Below are 20078 nucleotides of genomic sequence, written 5' to 3' on the forward strand. Positions count from 1 at the left end.
TGGAGAAATTTTGAAACAAAGTTTCAGAAACAGTCCTCATACATTGCTTCACCAATTAAGCATCAGTGAAAGCTGTCATATTTTTTGCCCAGACTACTACGTACTTGGTATGATACTCTTGTGACAGCCTCACTTTGACCAACTGCTGTTAACATAATGTTTTGTTGACGACGAATGATAGATTTTAGATGAGCAATTTTTTCCTTTCTTTTGAATTCAAAGGGAAAGCTACTGTAAATGAATTTTGCTTACTTGTGTGGTGGTGAAATAAATTTTCTCTCTTCAGTCCCACAATCGTATCCTGGCATATTAAGCAAGTAGCAGTGCCTTCTTTGTGTCCACTTATAAAGCAAAACCCTTCTTCCCATATTTCTTGGAAACTTCTTTTCTCTTCACATATTTTCCTCTTAGTCACTGTTCTTGAGGGTACATCAGACATTATTTATTGCACTAATAATTATATCACCAAATATGAGCACAAATACACTCAATATGCGACGAACGCTCAGGGACACCGAAACTTAGTTGATGACTGACACAACAAAGCTAACAATAAGGCGGCTGCAGGACAAGCCCGCCGCCGACAGACGAGCAGCCGTGGGCATACGGCGCGTTTGGTGCACGGCTCACATTGTTGGCTAGCAGGCCACTCACGCCTTTAGTGCTGCGGAACACTGGCAAGTGGTGTTAAATGAAAGTGGTGGATGGTTTTCAGTTACGTAATTACTACCCCAACTTTAATCAAAATTGTACGCAGTTTTCGTAAACAAAACACTGTTATGCCACACAAGTTGATAACTAATGCTACCTGTGCATGATCCGAGCCGCAGTTTGACGACTACAGTTATTGTATAAGCAAACTAGTCTCTCGTTGGCAGAAATGTTCGCTGTCAGGATGACTGTGTTGAGAAATAAATATGTAGACTAAAAGATGTAGAATGTTAATACTGTGTTTTATTTATAAAGCTTTAAGAGTTCTCCCATAAAAAAAATTGGAGGCATTACTTTTCAGTACGCCTTCATACATTATTTCCATGTTCTTCTGTATTACCTTTTGACCTTTCACCTCATTTACACTTAATTTTGTAAATGTGATTATTTTTTCTTGACTCATTCACATATTTTTAAGCAGAGTAATCTTTGTAATGACCAGATAAAATCATGCTTACTTCACATGTATTGCTCAATTAATATTTCAACATTAATAATATATCACAGAAAGTACTTCAATCCATGGAATGCATCTGTAGCAAATGAATTAATTTAAGACAATGCAATGAATGCATGACAAGTTATAAGATGCTACTATTAGCTTGCTTGAAGTAAATGATATTGTAGTTTGTGAGTGTAAAGAAATGGAGAGAAAAATCTTAAAATACAAATAGTGCAGAGCTTGCAGACAATTATGGCTTTGTCATGTGTAAGGATTGTAGGGTGAAAGTCTATGAAAGAGTGCATTTTGCAGTGACTGACTGTCAGTGACAATTTCAGGTGTCCAGAATAACGTGTTTTGTTGAATTGGGTAAGTATGACTCTTATCCATAGAATCATTTTCATAAATAATACTGATGCATGGCAGCAGGTGATTGGCAATAAATTCTTTAGAATACTGAAATTTGTAACATGAGTGAGATTTCTTAAAAATCCACAAATAGTGTTTTATTTCTATGTAACAATATTTACAGTGTCAGTAAATTTACCAACACATGCTATAGCAGTATATTACAAATACTGTGATGTTAAAATGTTAGAGGTAAAATTGAAACTTGGTGTATGTCTTGGTAAGACAGACCATGCAATCCAAAGTTGTATGGTCTGTGTTGAACTGAACCTGTGCACTTTGCTGAATTGTACATAGAGAATGTTAGATTAAGTATTTTAAGTTTTCCACTTTCTTGACTAATACTGCAAAATCTCTCTCTCTTGCAGATACAGAATGCAGATGTTGACAGTAAATTTGAGTATTTTGATGGAGCACAGTACATACCAGGGCCAAACTTAAAAGCTATCTATCCAAAGGATTAACATGGAGGCGTTCATTTCAGGCAGTGCTAAGTTATTGCTTGTAGTTTTACATTACATGTTTGTATTAAAAGGCTGTGTTTACATAACACATCAGTATAATTTTCTTATTCCATAGGAATAATATATTTTTTATAAAAATAGTGTTGTCTGTTGTTAAACACCTCACAATGTAAAAGGTGATAGAAATACAATTTTCTAAAGGAAGCATGAGATCATTATGAGATGGTTCTGTTGACAAACGTCAACTTCCTAATTTATCTTGTATCATTTGTTCAGCCTTGTAAACTTTCCAACATACAAAATAGTCTCTTGCCAGTTTAAAAAGAGAATAGTAATTTGCAAATAACAAAAGTGCAAGTGACATAACTTGGTACCATTCTGAACACCTAATTAACACCATAAGTTGTATTGCAATAAGGAGTAGCTGAAGTCCCAACAGGATGCATAGAAGAACAGATGGGTTGTTGAATATGGCCTGTAACAATAACAAAATTCACTGTCAGTTCAAAGTTACTCTGCAAGTATTAGTTCAATTTGCTAAAGTACTGTTGCCTGATTATACACTATCATGCCAAAAATGTTCAGTCAGTCATCTATGAGTCTTTTCAGCAAACTCAAATTATTTCAGATTTGAAAAGGAAAAAAAAAATAAAGATTTTTTTCTTCTAGATGTTTTATTATATCAAGAGAATATTGATAACCTCTTCGTAGGTTATGGGTGCAGGTATGCCTAATGATGAGTGAATGGTTTCATAAACATTCTTTTGACTGTGTTACCATAAGTATGGTGTGGATAAGTAGCTTTGTGATTACTTCTTTAATTACAATCCTAATCTCACTTCATGTACACTATGTGTAAAAGGTATTCCAAACTCCAGCATCTAGATATTTTTGCTTTGGAACTTGTTTATGAGCAAATCACTTAACAAGAACATGCACCACAGACTGTACGTGTTAATAGTTAAGGTAAGTACACCTTGTTAATAGTTTGTGCTAACAATGTTGGAATGTATCAGAAACATAATGTTCTGGCAAGAAGGAAATTTGATGTTTAATGTTTTGTAGGGATAAATTACTGCAACAATGTGAACATACATAGAAGGCTCCATAGCCTGCCTGCATGTGCTAGTCCTGTTCAGTATTGCAGTCACCTTGGCCAATTTCTGGGTGCAGGGAAAGGGGGGTGGGAGGTTGCTGCTCAGCCTAAACCTTGTAAATGAGTTGTGGCACCGGTCTTTTCGGTGGACTTATTACAGGGAGCATAATTTCCCCATGATAGCCAATGTTTCCAACATCTGTTGCAGAAAAAGGTCTTAAGTCTTGCAAGGAGGTAGCACCCTACAAAAATGCTGTAAGCAGGAGCAGGAAATGGCCAATGAAAATGTCTACAGTCCACTCCTGATTCTGACTGGCCATGAAGCCTATAAGTTAAATAATTCCATGGAGTGATTGGCAGCTCATAAAGTTGAGAAGTTGCTCAGCAGCTCCCATGTGGGGTTGAAGTGGAAAGTTGTGGGCCCTCTGGGGTGGAGTTTGACTTTAACCCTTAAGAGCATATTGTAAAATTATTTTGTGCACAGTACGGAAATTTAATGAACATACACAAAAAAGTTCTTAGAAAGTATCTGATACTAAACATGTAGTAGTTGGTTGCACTGTGAACTTCTGGTAACCTCTTCAGATGAGTGCAGAGAAAGTCATGGAGGATGAATTTTACTTCATTTCACATTGTGTTTGCCTTATTAAGAAACCGACTTAGGAAGAAGGAAAAACAGACAAACTAAAGCAAGTATATATAAGGAGCAGTCAAATGAAAATGAGACAGATGGAAAAAATAGACAACCCGTTTATTATTTCAAAACTAATTGCCATAACTTAATATTAGCTCACTCTGGAACAACACAGTCAATGCCTTCATGAAAAAAAAAAAAATATGTTTGCACTTGCCTACCTAGGAGTGCACCTTTGTCTAAAGCAAATTAATGGCCATGAATATCTTTCTTCAGGGCTTCAAAAAATATGTAAATCGCATGGAGAGAAAGAGCTTCCCAGCAATACTTCTGAATTGTAGTTGAAACAACATCTGGGCAAAAATATGACAAACTGTTACCATATTTGTCAGCAAGTACACCACAAAAGGTTGAGAATAAATGTTTCTTGTTATGTACACTACTAACTGACCACAACAGCAAAACCAATGACTCTGCTCACAAGTAGTTGTATAAGAATGGTGAACCTGAAAGTGTCAAAGCAACTAAACAAAAACAATCCCATGTACATGGAAAAGAAAGAACCTCTATGTCACTGAGGAATGAAAGAAATTTAAAGGAAACTTCAATAATTCAGATGAAAAAACAATTTTGGTGTGTTTTACCATTTGCTTCACCTTTCAATCATAAATTCTTGGATCCTTTAACAAGGAAGTTGCACTGAAGGAGAAACCTGAGCAACCCTTGTATCAGAATCAAGATGGTGCATTGCCTTTGCAATTTAGCTATAAGATTCATCCGAAACTAGAGATGATAAAGAACAAGTGTCTCAGCGTTATTGTCTCACCTCAAAATGTATCAAGTAACTCTACTGACTACTGGCCCAAGTGGAATGCCTAAAAGAATTCAATGCAAATATCCTGGATGTGGTGGGTGTACACATTTGTTTCAACAGAGACAAGAACCATTACACCAATTTCCACCAATGGCTAGAAATTATCTTAGTGTTCTTATTTTTATTAGAACATTGGTCAAAGTTCAGACACAGAATGGAAATTTGGCTAAAATCCATGCACCAAAAGTTAGTGCACGTGTGCAAAGTCTGCCATATTGAAATGGAGAAAACAGCCGTGTCTGAAGCCAAAGGCAAATAGATGTGTGTTGTTTATTTTATTAATTGCACATTTTAACTGCTAGGCCTACTTACAAGTGACTACTTGTTGGGTATACTGTCAAAGTTAGAAATATCTAATGAGCAGTAGTAAGAGGAGAGACCACACAGAAGATTAATGAGCAATTTGCACAAAGCAGCTAATTGAAATATATGCAAAAAAAAATGTGTGTTCACATTTTCTCACTAAAAAAAACTGCATGTAAATTAAGCAAAGCTACATCCGTTCCTGGAGTAGATTTTCAGTAAAGGTTCTTCTTTTCCTTTAAAAAACTAAAATGACTTGTTTTGCATTTGTATCTTTTCTTTACAACTGTATATTAATAACTCTCATTTGATGCTGAGGGAACTAATTGCGGCACAAAATTGATTTCTTTCGTATCTTATAGTTTCGTATCACAGCTCAATGGTGAAGTGTGTATTTTTTTAATACTGATCATAGTTATACTTTATTTCAGATATTCATTCATTTAGTGATATGGTGCTTTGTATGAAATGTTGTGAACACATCCCACTACACAACATGGAGAAAATAGAAGTTAGAATATTTTATTTGAGTGCACAGGTGCCATGTGCAAGTAGCCTTCAGCTCAGCAGTGAACAGTTCGTGGAAATACACACACGTCCTGAAATTAGTGATTGCGATTTGGTGTTAATACTGCTGATTTATTGTAAATATTGCTGGACACAGACATTTCATACTAACAGACACATAATGGAAATGCTGAAACACATCTCATATTTAGGGCAAAGGTTAACAAAAGTTTGTGACATTCATCAAACGAATGATACGTTAGTGAACTTATGGGTCTGCACCTAATTCAAAATATTTGTATAAACAAAATTTTAATGCAGCCTAATGTTTAACTTAAAGTAATATCTGTGTTACTTTCAGGTTGAAAACATAAATGAAAATTCCAGCACTGATACAAACATTGAAACTCCTGGACAGTATCCCCAAACTGTTATTTATGTTCGAAATGAAGTTGATTTATCAGCTCAAAGTCCCAGAAAAGTAAAATAAAATAAAAAACACTATTTACAAAACAAAATAGCTCCATTGTCATCTGAAGCTTAAAGCAGTGGCATTTCACAGCTTACACATGTGAACAGTAATGAATTTAAGAGCTTATGTGACAAATTTTTAACTAAAGATTTATCACAACTTGTTTCATTAGCATTTCCTTTTGTGGAAGTTTTCGTTTACAAAAGTTTCATAAGAATGTCCATTTCAAGCCATACTAGTAAGCAGCTGCTGCTGCTGCTGCTCAATGTTTACTCAGTTTCAATAGGGCATCAAGTGCAACTCCTGATTTCATACAAATCAACAGAGCACCCCTGTGTTTTCCTTTCTCTATTCTGTGATATTACCATAGCATATGCATGTGAGTTTATCTTAATAAACATCTTAGGAACAAAAATTACAATAGATTTTTTTCTATATAGCATTATGTGGTTTGGCAACTGTATATTTACACATCATGTTGCATGCGTGCGACACCTACAAGGTACCCTCTTTCTATGAACTGCTTAAGGACTTCAAAAAATATAATTTCTAAAAAATAAAAAAGTAAGAGTTAAAGTGGATGTCATTTTGGAAGTCTGGAGTCCTGCTTAGGCACTTCACTTTTTTTCTTCATGAGTGTAGACACCTTTGGTACAAAAAGACCTCTGAGCAGTTGGCTATCTGGAGACGGTACCACATAAATTTCATTTGTTTCTGTGGAAATTAGAGAGATGTTTTTGTGTGATTATTTTCCTACTGGTTTTGAATTATATCCCTGACCTTTTTTGCAATTATCAGCACGAGTCGCTAGCGGTCACTTTGAGGTGGCGAATGAACTGTTAACAGAGTACATATTCCAGTCCACTGTTCTGACCTTAGAATCTTTCTGACTACTACGGTGTTTCAGTTAACCACTTTAGAGTTATGAGAAGTTTAACTCTGTCTCATGGTTCAAAGCAAGGCTGGCAACACTTGTTTACATTGATCAGATGTTGTGACGGTGCAGCAAATTAATCAGGGTCCGCCAATAAGCATTATATCATGTAGTTTGTCTCATGTGCTGCACATTGCCAAGAGTGACTTTGTGCAATGTCCCAGAAGCTCTGAGGAATGGATGAACATTTCAGGCTGAAAATTCAAAAATTTGATGCAGAAAACTATGTAAGTATCTGAAATGTTTGATTATTCTGTAAGTCCTATTTGAAAGCATTTATTAATATATTCGCCCCGAGCTTCCAGAAATATCATATTGCCTATTCTAAGAGGTCCCATAGATAGGCAACCTTCAGCTGTTTACTTTCATTATATCAATACATCATGTTGCTCATTAATTCTTCAGTGAAATGCAGATACCTGATTCCAGTCCCAGTTGGTATCAGTCCAAAGACCAGTTTGACGCAGCTCTCCATGCCAGTCTGTCTCTTCATCTCCTCATAACTAATGAGACCTACATTCATTTTTGAACCTGCTTACTGTAAGTGAACCATGCCTCCTCCTAAAAATGTTACACCCACCTCAACTACTAATTTATTTATGACTTGATGCTTCTGGATGTGCCCTTTGAACCTATCCATTCTTTTGGTTAAGTTATCCCATAAATTCCCCCCCCCCCCCCCCCCCAAAAAAAAAAAAACCTCAGTTTGCTACCTCCTCACTGGTTACCCAATCTGCAGCATCCCATTTCATATCCACATGTTTTCTTCCTGTCTAAACAGTTTATCATCCATGTTTAACTCATAAAAATACTTCCTTACACTTACATTTATATTTTATGTTACCAAGTTTCTCTTTTTCATAAACAATTTTCTCAGTATTGTCAGCCTGCAATTTTTATCATCCGTTGTCAGTTATTTCACTGCCTAACAGCAACACTTCTGCTACTTTTTCATTTCTCATTCTATTTATCTCGGCATCGCCTTGTTGAATTAATCTTGTCTCAGACAGAATTACTAGCCCATCATCAAACTTGACTCCAATTATTATGATTGCAGTCTGGTTTCTGTACATGTTTCGGAATTTCAGAGTGTATTTTAATCAACATTACATGGTATAAAACTATCTACACTGTACAACAGAATTAAAGGATCACTTTTTCAAAACCCTGTACTTGCCTCCCATTGTGAAGCTTAAGTTTGAAATTTGTCTCAAAGGTGCCTACAGTCTTCCTTTCTAATGGTGCGAAAGCATGGCACCCTGTGACATCACCCTCGGGCTTAGTGATGCTTCAAACATCATTATGTCAACAAGTGAAAAAAAAGACCACAGCTCAAAAGTTCATGTGAGCTGTAAGGTGGGTTAATGATGTCACATTGGCATCAAATTCACCACAATTCCAGTGCTGCCATATATGTGTCAATGATGAGAAGGCTGTCACAGCCCCCCTTACCCACATTTTGTGACCAAAAACAACAGTTCACAGGGTGATGTGCAACAGGATTATTTTCTTGAACACCTTTGACATTATTTTGGATTTGAGGTCCGCCAGTTATGCAAAACACCGTTTTTCTTTAACACCCAAACATGTTTCGGCACCACTGTGCCATCATCAGTGGGTTTCCTTTTTATTTTGCACTGTAATATGAACATTTATGTTAGAAGTTTGTAAGGTTATGTTAATATTTAGTAGAAACAATCGATCGCTTTTTTGTATATACCTTTACATTTGATGAATGTGAAATTTACAGATCCCTTTTATGTTGTAGCTTGTCATCTGTAACCAAACAATGTTGTTTAGAACGTTTTTTGGTGGGAATTAACCTATCTTCTGGAATGTAATTTAGTTACTTGCGATGTTTTCGCGCCTATATTCGGTTATTACTTACAGTTTGCCGTGGCCAGCACTCTCATTTCCCACATTATGTTGACGTGTAGTGATGCACACGCAAGTATAGCCGGTTTTATCACAAATATCTTGATGAAAACACTTTTCCACCTCGCCAAAACAGTATGATCGCGGTTTGTTGTGTGTCCCAGCCCAGTCGATGTTCATTTGTTCACTAGAGAGTTCGGTGCTAAATTTGAATCTTGTTTGTGTTTTATCTTTGTGGTTGCGTGTGTGTGTGTGTGTGTGTGTGTTTTCTGTACGCTTCTTTAGCTTTTTTGAGTTGTCATTTTTATGTGGTATTTCTTTTTCTTTTTTTTTTGTGAATGGTGCGTCTTTGTGAATTTCTTTTTTTTTTTTTTTTGTGTCTACTTTTCGTATGTGTGTGTGTGTGTGTGTGTGTGTGGACTTTATCTGTTTGTGCTGTCTTTATTTGTAAAGTTCCTTTAATGTGTTGAATAGTGTGCCCTTGCAGAGTGTAGTGTATTCGTTTAAGACCTGTTTTCCCTCTGCTATTGCCTTTTGTATATGGAAGTTTTCTTCAATGGTCAGTTTGCTGTATAGGCTGTGGCTGGGTTTTAGTATTCTTAAGTCTGTTTCTATTGTGGTTGGGTGGTGATTGTGGGCTACAAGGTGGTCAGCGAATGTACTATGGGAGCTGTTGCTTTTTAAAGCTCTGAGATGTTCTGAATATCTAGTTTTGAAGTTTCTGCATGTTTGTCCTATGTACACTGACTGGCAAGTGTTGCATGTGAGTTCATATATTCCTGATCTGCTGAATTTATCCATGGGTGTTTCTTGTGTTCTGATCTTTTTCTGTGTTGTGTTCTCCAACCACAATAGAAACAGACTTAAGAATACTAAAACCCAGCCACAGCCTATACAGCAAACTGACCATTGAAGAAAACTTCCATATACAAAAGGCAATAGCAGAGGGAAAACAGGTCTTAAACGAATACACTACACTCTGCAAGGGCACACTATTCAACACATTAAAGGAACTTTACAAATAAAGACAGCACAAACAGATAAAGTCCACACACACACACACACACACACACACACACACACACACACACACACACACACACACACACACGAAAAGTAGACACAAAAAAAAAGAAAGAAAAAAAGAAATTCACAAAGACGCACCATTCACAAAAAAAAAGAAAAAGAAATACCACATAAAAATGACAACGCAAAAAAGCTAAAGAAGCGTACAGAAAACACACACACACACACACACACACACACACACACACACACACACACACACACACACACACGCGCAACCACAAAGATAAAACACAAACAAGATTCAAATTTAGCGCCGAACTCTCTAGTGAACAAATGAACATCGACTGGGCTGGGACACACAACAAACCGCGATCATACTGTTTTGGCGAGGTGGAAAAGTGTTTTCATCAAGATATTTGTGATAAAACCGGCTATTGCGTGTGCATCACTACACGTCAACATAATGCGGGAAATGAGAGTGCTGGCCACGGCAAACTGTAAGTAATAACCGAATATAGGCGCGAAAACATCGCGAGTAACTAAATTACATTCCAGAAGATAGGTTAATTCCCACCAAAAAACGTTCTAAACAACATTGTTTGGTTACAGATGACAAGCTACAACATAAAAGGGATCTGTAAATTTCACATTCATCAAATGTAAAGGTATATACAAAAAAGCGATCGATTGTTTCTACTAAATATTAACATAACCTTACAAACTTCTAACATAAATGTTCATATTACAGTGCAAAATAAAAAGGAAACCCACTGATGATGGCACAGTGGTGCCGAAACATGTTTGGGTGTTAAAGAAAAACGGTGTTTTGCATAACTGGCGGACCTCAAATCCAAAATATTTTTAACTGCAAACACGGCCAATACAAGGAGCTGCACATCAAAATTATGAATATTTCGTCGCCCAGCCAGGCATTCCCCTGCAAGCTCTACAACAAATACAGGAACACCTTAATGAAACTTCAGAAGACAACTCTCAATATACAGTTTAACAAAAATTGCCTAGCTAATAAGATAACTCCAGATTATATCAAAAACTCTGTGAATAGCATGTCATCTGCACCAAAGAAAGTTAAAAAGAAAGTGGAGATTTTGTGGCTAAAGCAGGAAATTAGAGAATTATATACTAAAAAGCAGTCGCTCAACGCTGAACTTTACCAAACACATTTAGATTTGGCCAACAAATTCACAGTACCTGCTTACTTTGACGAAATAACAGATAGAGAAAAGGCATATGTACAGAAAGTGATGCAAGAAAAATGGGAGAAACAAAACAGAAAACTTAACAGAATAATCAACAGCACACACACACCAACTAAAAACAACCTCAGCCAACAATATAAGTTCCACGACAGAATCATTAACCTAACTGACATAAAGCTTACCACTCATGAAAAGAGCCTACTAGAAAAAGGACCAAAACACAACATTAACACAAACATATCACACAAAACGATAGAAAACCTCATAACTGAAACAGAACACATTATAAAGGAACAAGAAAGACTGAGCACACCAAATTTTAATGCAAACTTGACAAGAGAATTAGTAGCTGCAGAAATAACACAGATAATCAGAACACACAAATCCACAATCATTTCTAATCATAAAACATCAGAGGAAACCACAGCCAGCAAGCTAAAACAAAAACTAAAACAGAACAATGCCATAGTAACAAGAGCAGACAAAGGGAATATTACTGTAATTATGGATGAAAAAGAATACACAGAGAAAACATTAGACTTTCTCAAAGACAACAACATCACAAAGCTGACCAGTGATCCAACAGCAAGATACCAGAGAAACATTCAACAGACACTGAAAAACATCAATAATACATTCTCAAAAGGCCAGATAAAGAAAATGATACAGAAAAATCCAAAAGCACCCACCCTAAATTCCCTACCAAAGGTTCACAAGGATAATATCCCAATAAGGCCTGTCATTAACTTCCGAAGTGCTCCATCCTACCACCTAGCCCAGCAAACGCACTTACTACTGAAAAAACTGTACACTTTTGACAACAACAGAAATCTGGAAAACTCAATGGAGTTAATCGACAGAATCAAGAACATACACATACCGGACACAGCAACCCTCATATCATTCGATGTCACATCAATGTACACTTGTATTCCAATAAATGAAACAATCAACATCATCACACAAAGACTGAAACAACAAGGAAACACACCAGACACACACATCAAGGAAATAACAACCATACTCAAGACCATAACATCACAAAATTATTTCACATTCAACAAAGAATTTTATTCTCAACAAGAAGGACTGCCAATGGGATCACCAATCAGTGGCCTCCTGGCTAACATATTCATGAACAACCTGGAGAACATGATCTTCAGATGCATAATAAAACCAAAAAACTACAATATTATATACTGGTACCGTTATGTCGATGACATTATATGCCTGATCGATGAACCACATACACACATAGAACAGCTACACAATGAGATAAACAATTTACACCCAAAAATAAAGTTCACATTAGAAACACAAACTAACAACACACTACATTTTCTAGATCTCACCATACATAAAACAAACAACACACACAACTTCACAATATTCAGGAAACCAACAACCACAAGCACCACCATTCACAACCTATCAAACCACCCATCAACTCATAAGCAAGCAAACTTCAGATTCATGCTCCACAGATTAAACAGAACACCCATGAACAAACAGAATTACACACAGGAACTAAACACAATAAAACAAATAGCAGTGCAGAATGGTTATACAACACATATGGTAGACAAGTTAAATCAAAAAATATACAAGCAGTACAGGAAGGAACATACCACACACAACCAAATCCTCACCCAACACCGAACAACACTAAACACAAACAATGACCACACACGAGACACAACAGAGCAACAACAAACACACAAAACAAAATGGCATATACTCACTTACGATAACAAGATTGTTCACAGAATAGGGAACATATTAAGGAAACAGGGACTCCAAATAGGATACCGGACGGAGAACACAACACAGAAAAAGATCAGAACACAAGAAACACCCATGGATAAATTCAGCAGATCAGGAATATATGAACTCACATGCAACACTTGCCAGTCAGTGTACATAGGACAAACATGCAGAAACTTCAAAACTAGATATTCAGAACATCTCAGAGCTTTAAAAAGCAACAGCTCCCATAGTACATTCGCTGACCACCTTGTAGCCCACAATCACCACCCAACCACAATAGAAACAGACTTAAGAATACTAAAACCCAGCCACAGCCTATACAGCAAACTGACCATTGAAGAAAACTTCCATATACAAAAGGCAATAGCAGAGGGAAAACAGGTCTTAAATGAATACACTACACTCTGCAAGGGCACACTATTCAACACATTAAAGGAACTTTACAAATAAAGACAGCACAAACAGATAAAGTCCACACACACACACACACACACACACACACACACATACGAAAAGTAGACACAAAAAAAAAAAGGAAAAATAGAAATTCACAAAGACGCACCATTCACAAAAAAAAAAAAATACCACATAAAAATGACAACGCAAAAAAGCTAAAGAAGCGTACAGAAAACACACACACACACGCGCAACCACAAAGATAAAACACAAACAAGATTCAAATTTAGCGCCGAACTCTCTAGTGAACAAATGAACATCGACTGGGCTGGGACACACAACAAACCGCGATCATACTGTTTTGGCGAGGTGGAAAAGTGTTTTCATCAAGATATTTGTGATAAAACCGGCTATACTTGCGTGTGCATCACTACACGTCAACATAATGTGGGAAATGAGAGTGCTGGCCACGGCAAACTGTAAGTAATAACCGAATATAGGCGCGAAAACATCGCAAGTAACTAAATTACATTCCAGAAGATAGGTTAATTCCCACCAAAAAACGTTCTAAACAACATTGTTTGGTTACAGATGACAAGCTACAACATAAAAGGGATCTGTAAATTTCACATTCATCAAATGTAAAGGTATATACAAAAAAGCGATCGATTGTTTCTACTAAATATTAACATAACCTTACAAACTTCTAACATAAATGTTCATATTACAGTGCAAAATAAAAAGGAAACCCACTGATGATGGCACAGTGGTGCCGAAACATGTTTGGGTGTTAAAGAAAAACGGTGTTTTGCATAACTGGCGGACCTCAAATCCAAAATATTTTTAACTGCAAACACGGCCAATACAAGGAGCTGCACATCAAAATGATGAACCTTTGACATTGTTGACACCCTTGGAGGTTGCAACCCTTCTATAAGGATAATGTTGGGCTTCATACCCATTGGACATGATCACACCCTTTAGAGTGCAGTGTGACTGGAATTTTTGCTCTCATGTACACATTAGAACCAGAAGGGACCATTCAGAACCATTCAATGAGATTTGAATGTGATCCAAAGCCACAGAGGGTACTTCTGCGTTTACAGCCCTCCTGTGGCGTGATCACACTGGAGTGCAACATTAACATGTGCTAGACTAAAACGGCAAAGGGTCGATCTAAGACCCTCAGTTCGCCAACACCCTTGGTGCCACCCACGCAACTTTGTTGAGCACATTACAAATGTAACTGTCGGAAACTTCGAAATCAGTACTGCCTGGCAGCCACTCTAGTGCTTGAATACAGGCAAACCACACCCTTGGGGTGTAGGAGTACCCTAACGCCCAGTTGCTAGAGCAGCTGCCAGACAGAATTTGTGTCAAAATTTCTGAAAATACATTTCCAACGTGCTTGACAAAGGTGCGTGGGTGACATCAACAGTGTTGCCAAACTAGGGGGGGGGGTCATAGCTTGTGTCCGGGCTTGAAAAAGCTTAAGTACCTTATGCTGCTTTGGATCATGTTCAAATTTCGTCAATTTTGAATGGTTCCTAGTGGTTCAAACACGTAAACAAGAGCAAAAACTGTGGTCGCGCTGCATTGTCAAATGTTGTGAAGAAAATCTTCTGGTATCAATACCTCAGCAAAAGGGGTGGTCTCACTGACACACTTCTTGTAACCCTGAGGTCTTTCCATGTCAATTCCGAGTGGTGGTGTGTCTGAACTATTATTCCCTTGGCTGTCCACAAGAAAACCTCATGATTTCAGCACTGAGTGTTGCAGTTTCTGACCTCCATTACAGACACATCAAAAGAAGAGGTGAAATGTGCATAAGTCCTCCTCATCATGTGACAAGGCTATGGTGACACTGAACAGAATAATGGTTAAAATTTGTGCCAATGTGACATCATTAACCCACCTTATAGTTCATATTCACTTCCAAAGCTGTGGCCTTTTATCATGTGTCAACACCTTGCTGTTTAAAGTATGGCCAAGCTCAAAGGTGATGTCACAGGGTGCCACGCTTTTGCACCATTATAGAGGAAGGTTGTAGGCACCTTTGAGCCAAATTTGGAACTTCAGCATCACAATGGGAGGTAAGTACAGGCTTTCAAAAATTAATCCTTCAATTCTGTTGCACAGTGTACAAATGCCATGAACTGGTTTATTCAGTCTATCTTCTAACATAGCCATAGGGTGAGTATTGCCTTTTGTGTACCTAAATTTCTCTGGAACACAAACTTATCTTCCCCACGATCAGCTTCTACTAGTCACGATCAGCTTCTACTAGTCGCTCCATCCTTACATAAAGAATTTATGTCAGTGTTTTAAAACCCCAAGTTCTTATGGAATGTCGTTTACTCTGGGGGACTTGTTTTGACATAAGTCTTTCTGTGAAATATATCCTCTTCCTGTTTCTTAATAATGTCTAAAATTTGTTGTTCAGAATTTTTATCCTTTTGTGACGCATAACGGAAATTAGTCCCAAACAAGAATTATATAAACTGAATTATTGGGAGTTGACAAATTTTGTAGTAAGAGAGGTGGGGGAGTACCATACACCTGGGATTCAAGATGATGACAAAACAAAGGTGAATTATCAGATAAATGTGGATTCATATTACTTAGGCTTCTGAACCCAAAATTTCTAGATGCTGCTATCAGATTGTAACTTGCCTGCCCTGAAAATATTTTTAACTACTATTGTTTATTCAAAACACAATTGAAATAACATTCTGATATGGTAATGGTGGGTCCTGGGTGGAGTGTAAGGAGTGAAGGTAATTGTTCACCATAGTTAACTGTAACAAAACCACACAGCTACATTTTCCTGGCTGGCTACATTATCCTAATGCTGCAGCCTGACAAGGGAGTGGGTGAGAGGAACAAAGGCTGATGGCTGGGAAGGAGGGGCTACATGGGTAAAGGGTAGGAATGTGGCACACAATAAAATGGAGGAATGTGTTGGGATGGGATGACAGAAAACAGGAAGGGCACAAAGAAAAGTGGTTGGGACAGGGATGTATGTGGGTATGGGACGAGATAGTGGAAACTGAACCGAAGAGGATTGTAAAATCAAAGGATGTGCAGTGTAATGAAAATTCCCATCTACATTACTTAGAGAAGCCAGTATAGGAGGGAAGGAAAGGGAGAACCCAGGTGGCACAAGTTGTGAAGCAGCTACTGAAGACGACCACATTGTGCTGAACAGTATACTCTGCCTCTGGGCAGTTGACTTTAGTTCTTGGTCACAGTACAGTGTGGTATTTCATTCAGTTGAACAGCTCATTGAAGCAGCTTACATAAAAATCTGTGCAGAAGTAACAGCAGAGTTGGTAAAAGACATGACTACTTACACAGGTTACTGATAAGATGTGCTGGATGACTTCATAGGACAGAGCTTACACCTGGGCCTCTCACAGGGATACAGTCGGAGTGACAAGTGGTTGGGAATGTGTGGCAAGACCAAAATATTAGGTAGGCAGCCAACTATACTAATGTGAAGCTTGAGCTTTTCATGACATATCAAAATTTCAAATAATGTATGGTAATGCAGGTGAGTAACACCCTCAACAGTTGTTGGTATTTTCACAGGTAAATACCCCTCACTTTCAAGGCTCAAGTGCAATGAACGATTACAATGCATGGAAATTTAAACCGTCAGTGGTGGGGACTATGTAGAAAAGGAAAAGACGGTGAACATCTCTGTAGTGGAACATAAAGAAATAACATGAGAACAAGTAGCACTAAATCTGATACTTTGCTGTTTAACTAGATGAGAGCTGGATTACAAGTAGAATTTGGACCACAGCTCTAGTTATAAGGTCACTTCTTAATAACACTACCCCAGTGACTAAGTACACACCAGAATCTCTGTGGTGTTATATTCCATTAGATGCCTGGTTTGAATGCAGTGTTCTGCAATTTCAGATTTGCTTGCCTGAGGCACTGATGTATAACCAGTACTCCACAGTTCTAATGACTGGACTGATATATGACATGCTACAGATGCAGGGGGGTTATGGTACACACTCACCTCACACAAACCAAGATCATCCTTTATAGACCCTGAATTTTAGATACTGTGGTAGAAAACTAACTTCATGCCCTGACCAATCATGTTTGAAATACTATACCTATGTAAGCCAAAAAAACTGTAACATATGAGCACACTGATCCACCATTGCATTCATGTGCTCCCTCTTTATTTAGTAAACACATTCCTATGCATATTCTGTTTCAAAATTGCTTTTCACCAGATACTGTACAACACCAGCAACCAGAAATCAGTTACTCTCTCAGCATTTATGTGCAAAAAATTAAGCTAATATGGATATAATTCACTATGAAATAAACTTTAAGTAATTTCATGTTTTGAGCCAGATTTCACATTTATCACAAACAGGAATTTTCAAACATTTGGTTATGTATTTCACAAAATGTGCTATGAAGTGGGTCAGTCTCCTTTCGACACCCTATACCATACCGAAGCTTAGTGAACACTTGTTAATAGATCACTATGTACAAAGATTTTTTTTTTTAAAGTGATTTCATTACTTTCTCAAAATTTTCAGAGTACTCTCCTTCAAGTTATATCCTCCTCCTTTTGTGAAGACTCCATGATAGTCTTCAGAAATGTAACTTTGGTACGGATGCAATATCTGAACTTAGGGCTCCTTAAATAACTGCTTGTGTTTTGGTTGCTGAAGTGTAGTTACTCATACTATGGCACAGTGTCTTCAGTTACTGCCCTACTGTCTTTGGTTGCAGGTTGAGTATCACAGATTAAGCCCATTGACAACCTCTCAGGTCTGCTCAAAATTTATAGAATCTTGCATTTTCACCAGTTACATGTTAAATTCAGTACCTCAAAATTAATTTTTAAGTATCGTCAGCATCTGCTAAGAGGGCTAATTACTATTGAATCTACTGATCGTAAACCCTTCTGGAACCAAGATTCTCAGTGGTAGTCACCAATTCAATCCCGAGAGCACATTAAATATTTTTGTGATCTTTGCTGTAAGCCCACGCTAATTGGTTTTTAAGAGCACTACTTGTGATCCTGAACTTAGTCAGCTAAAGGCTATGACAATAGCCATAAGAGGAGAACACCCAAAAACAAATGCAATCAAATTATCTTTGAAATTTTAATAGTCACATCACAATATTCCCTTTCCTCTACACGAGTGAAATTAATTTAAGATTGAGTTGGGGAGGACAAAAGGTCTGTCTTCTATTTCAACTATTGCATGCTGTTAGAAATAGATTAGACTGGCTGCTGCTGTTCACTCTGGAACTGTGACACTGGGTAAGAATGTAACTGATATAGTGAAATTTGCTTGCTTCCGAAGTTGGCAAAAATTCAAATATACATTAATGATTACTTGTGATTTTTAATGAAATATGAAGTTGTATTACTTGATCTATACATCATAGTATCTAAATCTACATGATTACTCTGCAATTCACATTTAAGTGCTTGGCAGAGGGTTCATCGAACCACAATCATACTATCTCCCTACCATTCCACTCCCGAACAGTGCGCGGGAAAAACGAACACCTAAACGGTTCTGTTCAAGCTCCGATTTCTCTTATGTTATTTTGATGATCATTCCTACCTATGTAGGTTGGGCTCAGCAAAATATTTTCGCATTCGGAAGAGAAAGTTGGTGACTGAACTTTTGTAAATAGATCTTGCCGCAACGAAAAACGTCTTTGCTTTAATGACTTCCATTCCAACTCGTGTATTATATCTGCCACACTCTCTCCCCTATTACGTGATAATACAACACGAGCTGCCCTTTTTTGCACCCTTCAGATGTCCTCCATCAATCCCAGCAATATTCTAACAGAGGACGAATGAGTGTAGTGTAAGCTGTCTCTTTAGTGGACTTGTTGCATCTTCTAAGCGTCCTGCCAATGAAACACAACCTTTGGCTCGCCTTCCCCACAATATTATCTATGTGGTCTTTCCAACTGAAGTCGTTCGTAATTTTAACACCCAGGTACTTAGTTGAATTGACGGCTTCGAGAATTGTACTATTTATTGAGTAATCGAATTCCAACGGATTTCTTTTGGAACTCATGTGGATCACCTCACACTTTTTGTTATTAGGGTCAACTGATATCTGCCACACCATACAGCAATTTTTTCTAAATCACTTTGCAACTGATACTGGTCTCCGGATGACCTTACTAGACAGTAAATTACAGCATCATCTGCGAACAACCTAAGAGAACTGCTCAGATTGTCACCCAGGTCATTTATATGTATCAGGAACAGCAGAGGTCCCAGGACGCTTCCCTGGGGAACACCTGATATCACTTCAGTTTTACTCGATGATTTGCCGTCTATTACTATGAACTGCGACCTTCCTGACAGGAAATCACGAATCCAGTCGCACAACTGAGACGATACCCCATAGGCCCGCAGCTTGATTAGAAGTCGCTTGTGAGGAATGGTGTCAAAAGCTTTCCGGATATCTAGAAATACGGAATCAACTTGAAATCCCCTGTCAATAGCGGCCATTACTTCATGCGAATAGAGATCTAGCTGCATTGCACAAGAACAATGTTTTCTGAAACCATGCTAATTATGCATCAATAGATCGTTCCCTTTGAGGTGATTCGTAATGTTTGAATACAATATATGCTCCAAAACCCTACTGCAAACCGACATCAATGATATAGGTCTGTAGTTTGATGGATTACTCCTACTACCCTTCTTAAACACTGGTGCGACCCGCGCAATTTTCCAATCTGTAGGTACAGATCTATCGGCGAGTGAGCGGTTGTATATGATTGCTAAGTAGGGAGCTATTGTATCAGCGTAATCTGAAATGAACCTAATCAGTATACAATCTGGGCCTGAAGACTTGCCCGTATCAAGCGATTTGAGTTGCTTCGCAACCCCTAAGGTATCTACTTCTTAGAAACTCATGCTAGCAGC

General features: G+C 37.7%; 2 protein-coding genes across 7 annotated transcripts in view; one reads left to right on the forward strand and one right to left on the reverse strand.

Annotated features, from left to right (window-relative positions):
* LOC126297447 (uncharacterized) overlaps positions 1-2229 on the forward strand; it is a 74225-nt gene extending 71996 nt beyond the window's left edge. For all 3 annotated transcript variants that reach the window (XM_049988297.1, XM_049988299.1, XM_049988298.1), the window contains exon 6: positions 1930-2229. In XM_049988297.1, the coding sequence (XP_049844254.1) occupies positions 1930-2025 (96 nt within the window). In that variant the 3' untranslated portion in view covers positions 2026-2229. The remainder of the gene's footprint in view (positions 1-1929) is intronic.
* Positions 935-20078, reverse strand: part of LOC126297445 (transmembrane protein 39A) — a 181146-nt gene continuing 162002 nt past the window's right edge. For all 4 annotated transcript variants that reach the window (XM_049988293.1, XM_049988294.1, XM_049988296.1 and 1 more), the window contains exon 13: positions 935-2500. In XM_049988293.1, the coding sequence (XP_049844250.1) occupies positions 2267-2500 (234 nt within the window). In that variant the 3' untranslated portion in view covers positions 935-2266. The remainder of the gene's footprint in view (positions 2501-20078) is intronic.

This window comes from Schistocerca gregaria, chromosome X (assembly GCF_023897955.1).
Source record: "Schistocerca gregaria isolate iqSchGreg1 chromosome X, iqSchGreg1.2, whole genome shotgun sequence".
NCBI lineage: Eukaryota > Metazoa > Arthropoda > Insecta > Orthoptera > Acrididae > Schistocerca > Schistocerca gregaria.